Here is a 19,618-nt window from a genome sequence, read left to right as displayed (position 1 = left end):
ATTAATATTTATCATGCGAGTGCGTTAAGCGAACGTATTATAAAGATTGGTTACTGTCTAGACTTAAGACGAGTATTTTACTCGTCTACTGTTTGGCTTCGTCTTTGAGGATTTGAAAAGATTTATGCGATTCAAGATTGGTAATAATGTATAGGGTGCAAACACGAAAGTTTTTACCGACAGCTAGACAGAGTCACTTTCTCCTTTATAATGTTTCATTAAGAGAGATTTGGCTATATGTCATTTGTGTGTATACAAACTCGCACACTTATGCAGAAATGCAAGCGCACAAACACATTCATACATAATATGCACACTTGCATATGTTTTAAGAATTGTCTCTGTCTCAAACCTCCGACATTTTGAAGTTTATCTCTATCAGAAAAAATTAATTAACTTAAACAGTGACCTTTGTGAAATTTTGAATATTGTGATTGAAATCTTATGAGTTATAACAGAATCTATATAATCTGTATATTATATCATAACATTCATTGTATTAATAACTAACTAGCTTTATTGTCTAAAGCGTAACAGACAGACAGTCTATCTAATTTATTACGTTAGTATGGAGTCTAGTATCAATACGAATAATAATAAAGTGATTTGTTTTATAAGATAATATTAATATTTCCTGGCATATTGATATACTAGATTATGTATCCCCTATTAAATGAACAGGCTTTTAGTAAAAAATGATTCTATGTTTCTTTGAGTCCATATTTAATTTTGGATAAAATACAAAAGTGGTATAATTCCCTGAGCAGTAAATTTAACTAGCTTTTCGCTCTCGGTTTTACCCGCATAATCGCACATTTCTCAACTATCTTCAGACACAAAAAACATACCATAAGAGAGCTCCGTTTCGATGTGAAAGACTAACTAGACAAATAGATATATACGCTATCGCATTTATAATATTAGTAAAGATTGAAGAACTACCGTTTATTCCGATTTCGTCTACCTCTAGAATTTTCGAGTTAAATTAAAACTTTAGCCTTAAAATAAAATTATTCCAGATTGATTTAGCAAAAGGAACATTCGAGAATACGTATCAAGTATTATACACTGACACATCATACTATGAAATTAAGCAATTTGGAATACGTATTTGAAAAATAAAAACCTATAATCAAACTGAAATAAAACGTGTCAAAAGATAATAAGAAACAGATAATAATAAAACGCGTATATTCTAAAGATACTCATTTTGTAATTTTCACAAATACAACCCTTGGCGATGATTGCTTTTACGAATACAGTTGAAGAGAAAACATTTAATGTAAAAATACAATTCAAATATTTAATTTTGTTTAATATATCCGTTTTATCAAACGATTGTTATCTGCTCGCTTGTCGCTCGCCAAAGCTGACTTCGGCTTAGATTAATCAGTGTTTTACGCAATCATGAAAAAGGAAAAAGGTAAAGGTCATAGTAAAGGTAAAGGTAAAATTAAAGGTAAAGTCGCTTAGTGACCACAAGATTTCGCTTGGCTGTGCACTGTGGGGTAGATGATATGCATTTGTAGTTGATACATTTTTTACATTTTTAAATTTACAATTTATATCAATTACAATTTAGTTTATATAAACGGTTTGTCTTACATATTTTTAAAGTTTACATATATAAAGCCGATATTTCCCTAGCTAGATTGCAGGGCAACCTGTGTTTAGAAGAAACAGCTTGCTTCTAAAGTAGATTCACAATTTGAGCCATTTGACAGCATTATTATTAAAAATTATAATTGAATACAATAGAGAAGAAACTTTATTAGCACGTTCTTTTTAATTCATTCTAATGTATATAGTTAAAAACACATTTCTTTTTAATATGGAATAATAAACTGGAAGATTATACATACCATTCAACCCTTGCAATGGGTGATGACGAAGCAAATTTTCTCTGCATTTATTATGACACCATATTTTTTAAATATACTACTACTGTGTGCACAATTCTAACAACTTAAATGTAATTTAAGTATTTAAATTTATATCATTAAAAATAAAGTGATATCAAAAATCTTATGAAATAAAATCAACATATAAAATTGTAGAAAACTTTACATATACCTACTTAATTTTCCACTCACATGTACCACTCGAAACAAACGTAAAAATTCGTTTTACTCAAATAAATCACTTCTTAACAGTTCCCGACATGGATGAAACTTTCCAAGCCTTCGATCGCATCCAGCGCTTCGCTGGAATTTCCATTTTCGCTAAGAGCAACTGGAATTCCAAACGGTGGCTGATATACCAGACTTTCAACTTCTTTCTAGCTCTCCTTACCTTTATTTTCACCTCCGCTTTCGTTATATTCAACACGTCTGACCTCCTCTTGTGCATACAAGGCGCGTGCATATGGACTACGGGCGTCATAATGTTCATTTCTTTGGGCATTTGTTTGATATTCAAGAGGGAATTCGAGGGTTTTGTTCAAGAAATGGCCTTTCAAGATCGCTCTTTGGATATTCCGTTAGTCGAATATGTGATGGCGAGACAAGAGGAGACAGGGAAATGTTACGAGTTGAAATGTCTCGTGATGAATACGCAGAAAAAGATATTTAAGTTGACTCGTATGTTACTGAACGTGTATGTCGCTAGTGTTTGGTTGTGTGCTACGTTATATCTGTGTGGGCCTATTTATCGTATGTATGTAAGCGAGGATGACTCTTTGCGATTATTGGGTGAGGTTTCAAACTATAATTGTTACAACTCCATTATAACTTATACAATATACACTAATCTACCTACCGGCGTAATAAAATTTATACTTGAGGAATAATTTTAATTTATTTTTTAGTTTATCTGAACAACCGAACCAATAAACAAAAAACTCTTTATATGTTAATGTGCGTTAGATATAAAAAATAGGAATAAGAGTATAAGTCATGTATCATTATTTATTATAATAATAGTTATCTTAAGCGTTATATAACTTTCATTTCTAATATATTTAAATTATACAGAACATCCATAATATATTAAATCATCCTTAAAAAGCGGATTGCTCACAAAACATGGCTGTCGGATAAAGTATGACCAACTAAAGGTAACCTAATGGATTACTGTTTCAGCATTCGATATGTGGTTTCCTTGGAGTCTAGATAATTTCGGCGTATATGTAGCATCGTTTACATTTCACGCATATGCGGGGTATTTATGTTGTATTGGTAAGTAAGATTTAATCTTTTGAACAATACATGAAATAATTGTTTCGTAATTCTATTTCCATTATTATTATTAGTCAATGTTATTATGTCATCGTTAGTTTTGTAGAATTGACCGCCTCTCTGGTACAATGGTTTACGCGTGAGCGTCGAACCGAGGGGATCCTGGGTTCGATTCCCGGTGGGAACGCTTAAAAAATGTCTCGATCTGGCAGGTGACCGAAAGCTGATCACCTACTTGTCCATAAAGGAAATCGATCAGTGAAACATGTATATATCATCTGCCCCATACCCCACTAGGGGACACGGGACTTCACTTGTTAGTGAAAAACCTTATTATAATATTATGTTACATCAAAATTTAACGATTCTACATCGCGCTTAAAATTTTAACTCAAGCACGGCATACAAGGAGTAATCAGGGGGTAGTATTACTTCAAAATATTTCAAGTTCCGTCACATCACAACATTTAATCTCTATTAGCCCGTGAAAGCCCAACGTTGCAATAAATAATAAGCTATATTGCTTAAATAATTAAAAACAGTATCCAAACAGGTTGTAGATCTTTCGCTATCGTTTATCAAGAAAATTACATTGTGTCTGTTTTTGAGCACATTTCCTATAAAATACATTATCTCATATACAATAAATACCTTTCAGCTTATCCCGGTTTCCAATCGATGATTATTCTAATCGTTTGGCAAATTATTCGACAGCTGCAAATCATAACCTTTGTTCTGACAAACTTAGATGATATTATGCTCGACATTGTCAAAGAAAGAGATGAGAGGTGGCATTCGGGATGCAGTTCAGTCTTCTCGCAGTGTGTTAAACACTATGTTAGAACAAAAAGGTATGTGTTTATACTAGAACGTTCTAATCTAAAGAATTATGTCTGCAGTTTTATTATACGATATAAACATTTATGCCTCTGATATCAAGGGCCTAATGACAATAAAATATATAATACTGCACGATATTGGTCTTTGTAATAAAAAAGGGACTGAAAATTCTGTTTACAATTTCCGGACAAATCAATAACCATTTAAAAAGGTATATAATGTCATTAAAAAGCAGAAGATACAACCTTTTCTGTGTATTAGAAAGAGTAATTAATGAAGTTATAGATTCTTATCGCTCAAATTTAAATATAAAAAGCAACCAATAAAAATCTTTGTATTTATGTGTAAGAAAAACGAATAAATGCTTTCGTAAAGATGATTATGCTTTATAGACATTAACATCAATCATAAATAAGATAAAATCTAATGTTATTAGAGTAGGATCATCAAAATATCCCTCGTACTCAGATTAGTTACAAGATGTCCGTTTGAACAGATTCTCCAATCGGCTTAATGTGATTTGCCGACCGTTCTATTTGGCTTTGATCCTCGTCGCAATAATGCTAGTATGCGTTTGCTCGGTGAAGATTGCAGTTTCGGTAAGTCTTTTATATTAAAACATATGAATATACATGTTGCGTTATTGTAAATAGGTATTTACAATAACGCAAATAGTTTTGGTATGTGGTAGTCGAGCACGCTTCGGCACGAATTGGGCCAGCTCGCACCGGGGAAGTACCACACCCCCACAGAAGACCGGCGTGAAATAGCATTCTGCTGTGTTTCGTTCGGTGAGTGGGGGAGCCGGAGGCCCATATCCTTTTCCTTCCCCTTCCCAGTCCTTTCCTTTATTCCTCTCGCCAATCCTTTCTTAATCCCTTCCCAATTTAAAGTCGGCAATCCATTTTTAGAGGCGTAAGGTCTGTAATCGACTTTACGCCTCTACAAATGTTCATGGGCGGTGGTAGCGCTTACCATCAGGCGTCCCACAACCTCCATTGCCGATTGTGAAATAAAAAAAAAAAATAGATGCTCGTACTAGGTATACGCAACCAGGGAATACAATATGGTAAGGGAAGTCGTGTAACTGTAGTAAAGTTCTCTAAATTTAAAGTATATGTGCCTTATCTTAAATACGTCGAACAACGATGATATATAAACTTTAGTGCTGAAAAAGTTCTAAATACCAGTGTTGAAAACATATAGCCTTCGTCAATAAAGAATCTATTTTATATTGTATCTTGTTCCTCGCTGTAATGTATCTTCTGACTTTAAAATAAACATAAGAGACATAAAACAAAACTTTTCTCAACTCCCAGTTCCCAGATACTTGTAAGTGATAAGGGATCAATTTCATCATATGGTCGCTTTATATATAGCATATAATAGCATCTTAAACATTTTATAAAGTATATTTTCAGACATATTTTGTCATTATATCTGTCCGATAAGTTAAGCAGAATTTATGTGTTGAAACTGGTCAAGATTTTTCCAACAATCCACTCGTATCAGACATCTTATAGACAGACTAGCTGCGCCCTGCGATTTCAACCGCGTAAGTCCGTATTCCGTAGGAATATCGGGATAAAAAGTTGATTATATGGTATTCCAGTTGTCCAGCTATCTACGTACCAAATTTCATTGCAATCGGTTCAGTAATTTTTGCGTGAAAGAGCAACAAACATACACACATCCTAACAAACTTTCGCATTTATAGTATTAGTATTAGTATTTATATATATGTAGGACTAGCTGCGCCCCGCGGTTTCACCCGCGTAAGTCTGTATCCTGTAGGAATATCGAGATAAAAAGTGGCCTATATGTTATCCCAGTTGTCCAGCTGTCTACGTACCAAATTTCATTGCAATCGGTTCAGTAGTTTTTGCGTGAAAGAGTAACAAACACACACGCATCCTTACAAACTTTCGCATTTATAATATTAGTCGGATAGGATAGGACTAGGAAAAAGCAGTGGAGAACCTCGGACTTCAAAAATCGATAAGTCGGGGTTCAAGATCGGGCGAGCGTGCAGGAAATAAATTGATTTTTCAATTTATCTGCAAATGTGAATAACATCACCACTGCTTAAAACGGTGAAGGAATAACATCGTGAGGAAATCGTCATGTCCAAAAATCAAAAGTTCGAGGACATGTGACATCTGCCAACCCGCACTTGGCCATCATGGTTGATTATGGCCTGAACCTTCATAGGAGGCCTGTGTCCCAGCAGTGGGAACGTGTATGGGCTGGTGATGATGAGGATAGGACTAGTAGGATAGGATTATGCTGATATACTTATATATCAGGCAGTTAGAAGATATCATTTACATCGAGCAAAATCGCACCTGATTTGTATCCACAGCAATCAGGCAGACAGCCGTAAACGCCAGATGAGTTTAACCTAACAAACTTAATTAGATCACCAGGTTTCGATCCCTCGTCCCACAATTATTGTATGTACGTGCTGTAATTGCGAACGGTTTTATCTGCTAGATAACTATGGGATAGTCACGGAAGTATGGTTTGCGCTTGAAGTAAAAAGTAAAAATCGAGTGAGACGAGAGACGATCTTTTCTTCGGGCATATTTTTGATATGAATGTACTTTGGTGGCTTTTTCATTTTATAACAGTTAGAATTTCATAATACTCTTGTCGTAGTCGGATCACTAGTATGCCTAGGTTTTTTTTAATCCTTGCTACTGTAAAGCTGCGTTTGTCTGTTTTGTTTGAATGTGCTAATCTAAAGAACTACTTGCCTAATTTGAAAAATTGTTTCAGTGTTAGATAGGAATTTATTAAGGAAGCCTTTAGGCTATTATACATTTTTGATGCGTATGAAGTAAATCTGTTTATTTGTTTGGTGCTTATCAAATTCCATGACGGAACCGCTAAACAAGTTTAGATGAGTTGCATTGAAATACTGATACTGTACATATGCTATAGCAGTAAGCAGTATTGCTTACTGTTATGTATATAATAATAGCACCACAGATACCATCCTTTTATATCCTATCCTACTAATATTATAAATGCGAAAGTTCGTAAGGATGTGTGTGTGTGTGTATTTGTTGCTCTTTCACTAGCTAGTGTAAAATTATTGATAAAAAATAGATTTTATCAATAATTTTACCCTAGCTATTGCCCGCGACTTCGCACGCGTTATATTCGGGGAAAACTTCCAAGTGTCACGTTGTAATGTTGTTTATATTTTGTATTATTTTATTAATGTTACATATGTTTTATCCTATTTATATTATTTACGTTTGTGTGCGAATAAAGCTTCTCTTGAATCAATGATTATGGTCTTTAAGCAGAAGTGTAAGCTCATATAAAATCAACGAAATTCTAATATTTATGTCTATACACACATAAGCTCATGTTAAGAATAAATGTTTATTATTTGTTACTTACTTAGTATTAAAAGTAGCGTGAGTAGGTAGTTTAAATTTTAATAGTAGCTCAATTAAATGGCGTTCATCCTCATAATTCTCCGATACATGAAATATTCACCGTAGGCAATTCTGTTTGCGATTTCAAATCGCGATACGCTTAAGTGTGCACTCGCTTACATCCAATATGATATTTGATGAAATTACAGTACGTACAGAGAAATTGTAAACCACTAAATATTTAGATTTCATCGATGTTTTTTTATGGTGAGTCGCGTGATGGTAAGCGCTACCACCGCCAATGAACATTTGGAGAGGCGTAAGGTCGATTGCAGACCTTACGCCTCTACAAATTGACTTGCCAATTAAATTGATCGGATTGCCGACTTCAAATAGGAAAGGGATTAAGAAAGGATCGACGAGAGTAATAAAAGAAAGGACTGGGAAGGTTAAGGAAAAGCATATATATAATACAACTTTTTTTCAGCATAAATTAGCGTTGGATACTATGAAGTACTACGTGCATGAATTTTGCATAATTCTAGTCGTATTTATGTTCTGTTACCTTGGTCAGCAAGTGGAAAATCAGGTGAGGACATTGTATTTTAACAGGCTTTTATTCGCTTCACCTGTATGTTTGTGTGCTTTTAGATTTGTATGATTGTAGTAGGTCAAAATCGAGTTAAAAGGAGCCTTTAAAACTCGATTTTTACCCACTTAAAACGAATAGATTTAATTAATACTTTGTACAATTCAGGATCAGTGACAATGCAATAATTTCATGAAGTCTTTATGTTATCTTATTATCCTGATTCGGATCGCAAGGAATTAACAATTTTCTTACATATACTCTGTATAAGAGATAGTAAGCATTCATTTTGAATTTGCTAACAATTTTACTAAAAATTCTGCTTAAATATTGATGGAAAATAAATGTGTACTAGCAGGCCACTGAGCGCACGAGCAAAACTATTAGTTCGTAAGATACAGCCTGGTTAGATATATATAGACAACAGCGAGGTCGTTTTAATACCAAATATCTTATGCTGACCCGACTGCCATCGGGCACTCACTGCTTTCTTTGGGTGGGGCTTCCAACATCATTACGCACATTTTCTCTATTTATCATATATCTTCTATCTACACGTAGTACAGTTAACATACACACGGGCAAAGTAAGGGCATAATTGTTATCTATATATATAAGAATATGCCTCTGTGTTATTAAAGTAATACCTATGTATGTATTGAATGATTAATTTTAACCCAAAACAAATCGCCTCCAAATTGTCAAAATTAGAACAAATTTAAATTTATACGGGAGATACCAAATAAAAAAGAATCGTCTGATCAATTCACCTCTTCGAAAGTTCTGAGGTAACGAGCTCAAGAAATACAGTCGAGTAACCTCACCCTTTTTGAAGTCGCTTGATAGCTGAAATTTTTAAACTAGAATGTTCTTAATTACAGAGTGAAATGCTAGACGCAGCGGTGACAGAGAGATGGTATATTTACAACAAGCATCACAAACATAACGTGCTAATTTTCAAAATTGCACTCAGTCAAAGGATGCCAATACATATTTTCGGATCCATTCCACTATCTCTGCCAACATTTACTTGGGTATATCAATGATTAATTTCCTTAGTGAATGGTCTAATATATCTTCTAATATATCTTCATAATTGAAACTTTAATCAACTAACTAAATAAAAATCCTTATACTCTGTAATATTATAAAAGGGGAAGTAAATTTGTTTGTTTGTAATTTTTATAACGGGGGATATATGGGCTACGTTTTAACGCGTAGAAATATCTTATTCTCATAAAAATTTCAACTACGTGAAATACCGAGGACGCAAAGCTATGATTTCTCTAAAATTTACCTAACTTTAAAGCTAGCGATTTTCTTTATAATGTTTATGGTTGAAAACACATCTTAAATTTAATGTCAAAGCCCAAACCTATAAATGTCTCAGTTAAGTTTACAATAATAGCTATATTTAAATAAAAAACTGAACTGCCTTCAAATTATCAATTTTAAGTGTCTCCAAACGGATAGCACAACCTCTCAAATAAAAAATAATCGTCAAAACTTGTTCACGCGGTGAATATTTATGAAGTAACAAACCTCTTTTTTGAAGTCGACTGAAATTACACAGATTGTGTTGGATAATGTAGGAGTCCCTTCTTTTGCCCTAATAAATTGTGATTTTTTTCCTTTTCAGTTCATCAAAACAGGAATGTCATTCTTCACTCTTGTGATGTCTGTATTAGAAACATGAAGGAATTATAAATTATCACTAATTATCAGTTTAACTGATTAAAATCAAATAAATGTATCGTAATATGAATAACGTTTTTCATTTATCTCTAAAATATTAAAGTTAACGGAAAATGCTAAATCTAAATGGAAGAATAAAGTCGGACAAAGGAATCCAATAGATAAAGACAGAAGAAGCAACCGATATAAATATGATAATATTTATAACATTCATAATAAATATCATTGTTTTGACGCCCCTTACTCTGAGTTGGAAATTTTGTTTATTTCAAGTATGTCCAAAAAAAATTATAAGTATTTCAATACTATAAAAATATTGGATATTCTGTTCATTTCTAATAACTATTGTATTCATCTTCAAGAAACAACAATATCATGTTGCAAAATACAAAAGAATTTCTATAAAATCAAGTGAACAATTGACTCTTTACCAAATAACAATAAAGCCTATTTTATACATTTTTAAACTGAAAAATCAACACATTACAATTCCATAGAGATGCAAACTAATTTCGCAATACAACCTCTTTTAATAACCTAGCGAATAATATTTAAATACAAATGTGCAGCTAAAATTATTATTAAACAAATATCAAAACCGAATGTTACAGAATCCGTAGTCTGCTAACTGCAGTTTGCTTAAGCTTAGATTTGTTTGTGGTTAATGTGTACGGAATTTAGGGCTTCGAAGGAATTAATTTTCGACGCTATTCAAACCGACCTATTGTACAAGCTTGTTCATATAGCTTCGTATATTAAACATTTGAGTTAAAATGTATATTTTGGGGTACTTCTTGGTGCAATGCATTTTAGAGCAGCGAACCAGTCCTCTAGTCATAATATTTCGTATAGCAAATAATTTACTAGATACTAAACTGAGTAAATCTTTAGTGTCACTCTTCTATAATGTTTATACCAGTATACGAGAGTATTTGTGATTTGTTTTAATTGTAATAGAATATTTCATATAATTTTTCATCATTTGATAATATACATTTATTGAGTGTCAATATTAAATTATCCAACTTACAATAACTTTGTGTTCTTAAACACTGTAATAATAACAAAAATCATTTTCATAAAAAACATATTTTTTTACCCCCATTGCTAACTTCGTAGCCATATTGTAATTGTACTTTTACGGTCTATCACAATATAAAGCCATAATTAAAATAAAAGAGTGTTGGAATACATCAAAGATGTGTCAGTCAAGTAGTATTACAATTATACTAAAAGTAAGGTGGATTCTCAGCTTATACATTTAAATGTACTTTTCGATATATTTTATTTATTAAGACAGGTACAGTTCAATGTAAATACTTTGAGATTATTAAAAAATATAAGATCTAATATTAAATACAAATATTTCAATTGAAATTAATTAGGTAATGAATAGTTCTATGTTTTACAGTTATTTATCAGACCTCAGAGTGTGTAAGTTACACTATGGTTGTGTTTATTTCAATAATTTTGATGATAATTTTTATTATTTGTGCTTATTAAATTTTATTTGTTCATCTTTAAATCCGAACTGAAAATCCACCGTAAAATACCGTATTATTCATCTATTTTTATTTTGAGGAAGAATTTGGGAAAACGCGTATACCCAATACTCGATATAAAAGCATAAAATTCATTCGTCTAAATACTGACGCACCTAAATTATAAGCCAAAATTACGATAACAATTCAAACAAAACTTTAATTTTCTACAGAACTGTACTGCCATAAATATATAACGTTTCTAGCGTGATTGGTTCACACATACTCTCAGTCATTATAGTCATGGAAAGGACATTTAAAATATTCGATTTCATCCTCTCCATTGGTGGAATAACAATTTACGATAAACGCAAATGGGATTCCACGGGCTGGTTCATCTTTCAAATCCTGAACGTAGTTCTTGGCTTCCAAATATTCATATGTGCCCTCATATTCGTTATCACTAACTTGTCCAATCTGCTCCTCTGCATACAAGGCGCTTGCATTTTATTTACCGGTTTTGTCTTGTTCACCTCGCTATTCGTGTGTTTCTTCTTCAAGAAAGATTTGCAGGGGTTTGTCGACGAAATGGCTTACAACGATCGCACCTTGGACTTGCCATTGGTGCAATATGTACTGAGTCTGGATGTGACTTGCGGAAAGTTGTATGAGCTGAAGTGTCTTATAATGGATTCGCAAGTAAGAATGGCGCGATATGCGGGAATATTCGTCCAGATATATATCGGTGGGGCTTGGTTGTGCTGCACTTTGTATATCTGCGGACCGATTTATTTGATGTGTGTTCGGAAGGACGACACGTTGCGTTTAATTCGTGGGTTTTTCTTTTCTTACTTCTTTAGTATTACAATAATATGCACAATTTACCAACGAGATTAATACATTTTATAACAATACACATATTGAAATGTTAAGTTTAAAATACCACATAATAACTCGGCCTTTTAATCATTTGATGATTAGAAAAATATTGAACTTTGTTTAATTATTAATACCCGTTTTAAATATTTTCAAATAAGTAGATATTTTTAATTACCAAATCACTAATAAAGCGGATATTAAATGATTTGGTACCAGATTATATATAAAAATAATATCTTCAAAATCATCATCAGCCTATATATGTTCCCACTGCAGGGACTGCAGGGCAGTTCACATCTTATAGGATTCACTCCATAATCCACCACGGTAGTCAAATGTGGATTGGCGGATGTCACATGTCGTTGATTCTTGGGTATGCCTGTTTCCTCACGATGTTTTCCTTCATCGCTTTGAGCATTGGCTATGTGGTATAACGATTAAAAAAGTTAAATATTATATAATATAATACTTGTACAAAAATTTGTAATAACATGCATTAGACATTATATATATGATACTTGTAAAATATCGTTGTATACGTTTTTCTCCTGTGGGTAACAGAATGAAAAACGTTATGCAATATAGAACCGTATTGCCAGCCAGTAAATGGAAGTTATTTGATAGACTATTTTCAGCATTTGATATGTGGTTTCCTTGGAGTTTGGATAACTTCGCCGTGTATATGGCTACATTCATCGTAAACGCTTATGAGGGATACCTTTGTGGTGTCGGTAAGTATTAAATTTAATTAAAATTATTACAATCATTCTTAGTTATTTACTTTTTGGCTTCATTCCTTCCATATCATTAATATTACGCAATAAAGGCCGAGTAAAACTCCTTTTAGGTGTTAAGTTCGCCGATGTATGTTGTTATTGCTTGTTATGCCGCCCCGGTTTCGCCCGTGGTACATATATAAATCATAGTACAGGATAACGTATATCCAATGATTACGGAATTTCTGAAATTGATCCAGAAATAGTTCCTGGGATTAGCGCGTTCAAACAAACAAACTCTTCACCTCAATATGATTAGTATGGATAAGTCTTATAACTTCAGCTGAATAAAGAGAACACTAATTGGTTAACCATCCTATAGTTAAAGTCATCTTATATTTTATAGAAAACTTCACTAGAGTTCTTACAATCCCACAGACTCTATTAATTCTCGGAAACATTATTCACCATTATAACAATGGAGTCTCATTACATACAAATTTTTAGCTCTGTGCAGTTTAAAATCAACGATTTCGCTGTTGGTTTACCAAATAATTCGACAGTTGGAGGTAATAACATTCACTCTCACATATTTAGACGATATGATGGTAGAAATTACTGGACAGAGGGACCAGAAGTGGCAAAACGCGTGCACCTTGGTGTTGTCTCAATGTGTCGATCACTACGTAAAGACGAAACGGTAAGCTCTTTAAAATAAAAGTATTTTAACGTAACACATGCGATTTCTTTTTTATTATTTATTACTTTTCAAATACTCGTGTATAAACTTCGAATTCCAGAATTCCTGCCTTGTAAGAAGGCTAAATTTTATGTCGAACAGTGTGTTTATCTAAGTTTAATTAAAATCTAAGAGTATAAAATAAATATAAAGATCAAATTAAACTTTCGGGGGAGGACAGCTTCCTTTTTCCAGTCGTCATTCCTTTGTTTATCTCTATCCCCTTAACAGTGAACAGAGCATTCATAGAAGCCCTGCCTTTTCGAATGTTTAAAGACGGTGGTGATCGCTTACCATCAGGCGAACCAGCTCAGTTGCCCGCTCTGACATATTAAAACGTATTATCTTCTTATCTTATATCTTTACACGAGCAATTCTTGTATATTAATTATATATATATATATTTATATATATATACAAGAATGCGAATAATAATACTCAAATATAATTTCCAAAAAACACAATTTATAAAAAAAAAATACCGAGCAAAGCTCGGTCATCCAGGTACTAAGGTCTTAATACACGATAACTAATTTAGACACACTATGTGCTATTTGTCTTTATCCCGAATAAAATACAATAATTTCGATGTCGATTTACCAGATTCTCCAATCGGCTTAACGTAATTTGCCAACCATTCTATTTGGCATTAATCCTCGTCGCAATAATGATTGTATGCGTGTGTACAGTTAAAATTGCTGTGTCGGTAAGTGAATCGTTTTAATATGATCGATATTATTGTACTATTTTAAATGACATTGAAATTGAAATAATAGTTGATAACCTGGTAGTATATTTAGTACTGACTTAGACCCATGGATTTACGGGCGGACAAAATAAAAGGCAAACATAATATTTTCTTGTGTTTGATTTTACGCGAGTTTTATATATGTATTTAGAAATTAAAAACTTTTTAACGGATTTTAAACGCTACTTATTTATTATAGCGAGAGCCTGGTCACGGGGAGACGCTCGCTGTAAAGTGTTCGAAACGTCGGGTTAATAAAATAATGAATAAATCGCATTTAAAATCCGTTAAAAAATCTTTAATTTCTAAAGGCAAACATGATTAAATCGATTAAGAAAAAGTGCCCGATAATAATAGGTCTTCAACTATTTTTAAGCCGATTTTTATCAATTATTTCGTCAAAAAATAGTCATATAAATATATAATATATTGCCACATGTAAGCAACAACTCAACAAATAAATAAACTTTCATGTCCACAGCATGGAATTACGATAGATGCGGTGAAATATTGTCTCCACGCACTTTGCTTTATCGTCATTATTTTTTTATTTTCCTTCTTAGGACAACAACTTGAGAATCAGGTAAACGCGATATAAATCTTTCATACATATTTTTAATATATAGTTTAGCAATATACAATTCACGTCATGTTGGTAAAATGGAATGTTAAAGAGATTTATTAATCACATTGAATTTCTTTATGATTGAGTCGCTAATTAAATACTTTGACATTCCATTTTATTACAAATTAAATACATTAAATTTTATAAATAAACTTTGTTTGAAACCAGAACTTTGTTATAATAAAATTAAAACATTGAAGGCGGTTTCGTTTTTTAATAATATGTGATTTCAGTGTGAAAAGCTCGAAGTGGCTGTGATGGAGAAATGGTACATTTACGATAAAAAACATAAGGTCAACGTGCTAATTTTCAATATCGCTCTTAGCCAGCGAATGCCGATATACATTTTCGGATCCATACCTTTATACTTACCTACATTCACATGGGTAAATAGTATAATATTATATTTTCCACAAAGAAAACTTTACAGCGAGTTAATTTCATTCAATTAGTAATTTGAATATGTATTTTCTAATTTTCGCAAATGACACGTTGCGAAGCTTGTTTAGCAGTTTTCAGCCAAAACCCTACCTATATACACTTACAACATAACCTACATATATACACCAATATTATAAAGAGGAAGCTTTTGTATTCTTTTATGTTTGTAACGTTCTCACGCTAATACTACTGATTTCAAAAAATTCTTTCATTGTTGGAAAGCTGCAATTTCACTTTGAGCGTCATAGGCTATATATGCACCACGGGCGAATCCGTGGCGAAAAGCTAGTATATTATATAGAGACCAACCTTATGGACTAATTATTTGTACTTCTATAAAAAAAGCTTAAAGTTAACTATTGTGGGAGTCGAGCACGCTTCGGCACGAATTGGGCCAGCTCGCACCGGGGAAGTACCACACCCCCACAGAAAACCGGCGTGAAATAGTGGCATGCCACTGTGTTTCGTGCGGTGAGTGGGGGAGCCGGAGGCCCGTTTCCTTTTCCTCACCCGTCCCAGTCCATTCCTTCTTTCCAGTCGTTAATCCATTCCTTTTCCCTTATCCCAAAAAAGCGGGCAGCGCATTCGCAGAGGCCCAACCTTTGCGGATGTTCATGGGCGGTGGTGATTGTTTACCATCAGGCGAACCACCAGCTCAGTTGCCCGCTATGACATAAAAAAAAAAAAAAAAAGTTTTTTATCGTAGTTTAGAGGGTTGTTTTTCAACTTGTAATAAGGTCTATAAGACGAATTTCGCAATGTGAACTGTAGCTACGATATCTTAAGAGCTATTTTAGAAGCTTAAAGATTAATATATAAAATTAAATATAGCAAAGCAAGTTGACAATTCCTCGAATTAACTTATAACCATTTTTCTTTCAGTTTATGAATACAGTAATGTCATTTTTCACACTTGTAATGTCGGTTATAGAAACATAAGGAGTTGAAGAAAAAATATGGTCATTTATATCAAAGTTAATCTGTATTTTTTATGTAACAAATATAGTGTATGTATATTAGTGCTGTTTTACTTAATTCAATAAAAAATCCTTGTTAATGATAAAAGCTTACGAGTAGCATTATTATTTATTACGGCATAACAAAATTTTATAATTTTAAAAGAATTCCTTCTTCTTTTTCAAAAACGGAAAGCGAAGCCAAAGACAAGACCGAGAGTTTTTACATAGACAACACAGATTAAAGAGTACTTACAGACACAATATAATGTAAAAACAGATAAAATATACTCCTACTTAATTATTGTCTATTATTATTAATATATATAGAAAGCAGTTACTAAATCGCACACAATATGACGCTTTAGTTAGAAAAACGACAAATTTTTAATATGTTAACTTAACAAAGAATTAAGAAACAGTTAAAACTCTTTGCTAGTAACTTTTTCTTAATATTAACATCTCTGTAATTTACCTTCTGGAAAACTGAGGAATCTTTTGTGTCGCCATTCTTTGAAACCATCCGAGCTTTATAAAAAGACGAACAGTTGAGAGGTACTCCAGTGCACTACAGGGCTTTTTAGCGTTACTACCTCCAGACGTGGATGCAGGATTGGCTGAAAACATTAGAAAAATTATGAATTTTGTAAAAATAACCAATATGAGATGCAGTTTCAAGAAGCGTAACATACCTCAAAATGGAACGTTCTAGAGAACTGGTTTGAGTAAGTTTGTTATATAATTTGGAGCGTTCTTGATGTCGTATTCCCAGAAAAGGGGAGAACTACACGTGTAGGACTCATATAGTACTGTTTCTGCTTGAATTCCATGTATTAACATGCTTGTTACACTTAGAGTATAATTTCTCATGATAATTAAATGAAATAAGAGTTTCAAATGCCTTTTGTGATTATGATTAGATGACGCGTTATTTCATCCAAAGATCTAAATAACAAAGAAAATAACAATGAAAGAACAAATGAGTAATCTTTATTTTAATCAAACAGAAAACAAATAATGTTAAACTTGATGACCCAATACGACTTCGTCGACTCTTAAATGAAATATTTTTTCCCGCTTTTTCAGTATCTTTCACTGCTCTTTTTGGTCGTAGGTCATTAACCTACTAGGTAACATTTTACATTACGTATTTTATCTAATATATAATAGATTCCATAACTTTCGTCGCTAAAAGGGCTATCTAACAACAAATTTTAAGGAAAAATGGTAAAATAGAAACAGGCTCTTTAACAGTATTTCATATATTCTAATATTAGCTCCTACTGATTCTCTAAAATAAGATTAAATCCTATCCTACTAATATTATAAATGAGAAAGTTTGTATGGATGTGTGTATGTATGTTACTCTTTCACACAAACTACTGAACCGATTGCTATGAAGTTTGGTACGTATATAGCTGGATAACTAGAATAACACATAGGCAATTTATCCCGATATTCCAACAGGATACGGACTTACACGGATGAAACCGCGGGGCGCAGCTAGTAATGATACTAATCATTTAGTACTCATTTTACGCACTTAACCATTTTACAATTAACGTAACACGTGCCTGATTCTGCGAATACGGAATACATGAGTGATAAATAATACGAAGTAAAAACAAAATAATGATTATTCCCTCATCTGCTCCTTCCATTTGTGTTAATGGAGCCGTAAATACTTTTTACCGCCGCGAATAAATCTTTATCGGATAAACCCAGCTCACAATTTAAAGCACTTCTTACTAAGAATGTTTTTGTTTATATTATCCGCCTCATTAAGTGTTTATTTATATTTATAAATGTACAAAGGGAAAATTCTTTTATAACAGCTTTGTTCGGCGAATCCACGGGCAAAAACTTTCATGTCTATTTTTCGAGCGTGTTGATTTTTGAAATAATATGTTTTGACAAGACCAAAAGATTAATAAAATCGTCTCATCTCAGTCGAAAGCTCTGCGATAACAAACATAAAAAATAAAATCTTTATACGAGTTACTAGCTGCGCCCCGCGGTTTCACCCGCGTAAGTTTGTATCCCGTATGAATATCGGGATAAAGAGTTGCCTATGTGTTATTCCAGTTATCCAGCTATCTACGTACCATATTTTATTACAATCGGTTCAGTGGCTATTACGTGAAAAAGTAACAAACATACATACACATACACATACGTCCACCCTCACAAGCTTTCGCGTTTATAATATTAGTAGGGTAGTAGGATAGGGTTAGTAGAATAGGATTCTATATACGAGAAGGTGAAAAATATATTTTGCCGAGTAATATAGTTCATATAGTATTTTAAGATATTACATCAATCACTTTTAATACATCTGAGTAGACCACTGAATTCCTTTTTTGTTCTCATGCAAAAATTATGCTTTGTGTTTCACTATACTACAATTGTCCATTCTTGTTTTATACAATTGTCCTTTACATGTACATTCTTGTTTAATAGAATTGTGCTTTACAAGAAAATAAAATATTCAAATGCAACTAGATGGCCATTTCACTTTCAAATGTATATTTCCTATTATTCCATTATATACCAAGGGCTATAAAGTTATTCTGTAAAAGAAGATTAAAATAATACAGCTGGATATAATCCATAATATACTCGAATAGGCTTGAAAAGGCTTTCTATGTAACGGGAAGGAAGACACAGATTCGCACCCAAACGTTAAGTAAAACCTGTGGGATACCCTACATAACAATTAATTATATATGCGTCACCATACACTAATGCTATAAAAATCTTCACGATATAAAATAATCTACATGGTTTGGTGCATAACACTAGTTTGATTTTATTCTGGAATAGCTGCGCCCCGCGCTTTCACCCGTGCAAGTCCGTATATATAATATCAGGATAAAAAGTTGCCTTTATCTTATTCCAATGGTCTAGCTATCTACGTACCAAATTTCATTGCAATCGGTTCAGTAGCTTTTGCGTGAAAGAGCAACAAACATACACACATCCTAACAAACTTTCGCATTTATAATATTAGTAGGATTATACGCGAGCACATTTTAAGAAAATGAAAACGTTACTACTAATTTAATAATTTATTTAGTTTATTAATCACTTGGGCATATTAAGAAGTTGCATTTTAGGAGTAAGCATAACAAAACATTATAAAGCAATATACCATAGTTTCTAGAACTGTGAATGAATTAAAAATAAGAATAAAATAATAGCGTTATTCTGAAAAATATTCATTCAAAAATTGGGTAGGTACCTACCGACCATAGATTATACACATATACTAGATACAGACAGTCATTTCTACTTCACTACTTTGATTTTATTCGTACCAAAACATACTTTTTTACTCATATCAC

The 19,618-nt window shown here is 32.8% G+C and overlaps 2 protein-coding genes across 2 annotated transcripts; both read left to right on the top strand.

Annotated features, from left to right (window-relative positions):
• Positions 1–2,161: 2,161 nt before the first annotated feature.
• LOC119836587 lies at positions 2,162–9,690 on the top strand. The gene is made up of 8 exons (XM_038361968.1): positions 2,162–2,690; positions 3,081–3,176; positions 3,835–4,027; positions 4,513–4,615; positions 6,323–6,325; positions 7,893–7,994; positions 8,876–9,028; positions 9,634–9,690. The coding sequence occupies exons 1-8, from the start codon at positions 2,162–2,164 to the stop codon at positions 9,688–9,690; spliced, it is 1,236 nt and encodes a 411-aa protein (XP_038217896.1).
• Positions 9,691–11,473: 1,783 nt separating this feature from the next.
• LOC119836586 lies at positions 11,474–16,257 on the top strand. Its single transcript, XM_038361967.1, has 7 exons — positions 11,474–11,915; positions 12,649–12,780; positions 13,273–13,465; positions 14,108–14,210; positions 14,734–14,835; positions 15,111–15,263; positions 16,201–16,257. The coding sequence occupies exons 1-7, from the start codon at positions 11,474–11,476 to the stop codon at positions 16,255–16,257; spliced, it is 1,182 nt and encodes a 393-aa protein (XP_038217895.1).
• The last annotated feature ends 3,361 nt before the right edge of the window (positions 16,258–19,618 follow it).

This window comes from Zerene cesonia, chromosome 25, assembly GCF_012273895.1.
Source record: "Zerene cesonia ecotype Mississippi chromosome 25, Zerene_cesonia_1.1, whole genome shotgun sequence".
Classification (NCBI taxonomy): domain Eukaryota; kingdom Metazoa; phylum Arthropoda; class Insecta; order Lepidoptera; family Pieridae; genus Zerene; species Zerene cesonia.
Note: the sequence above shows the minus strand (reverse complement) of the source record. Positions and strands in the feature narration are given on the sequence as shown.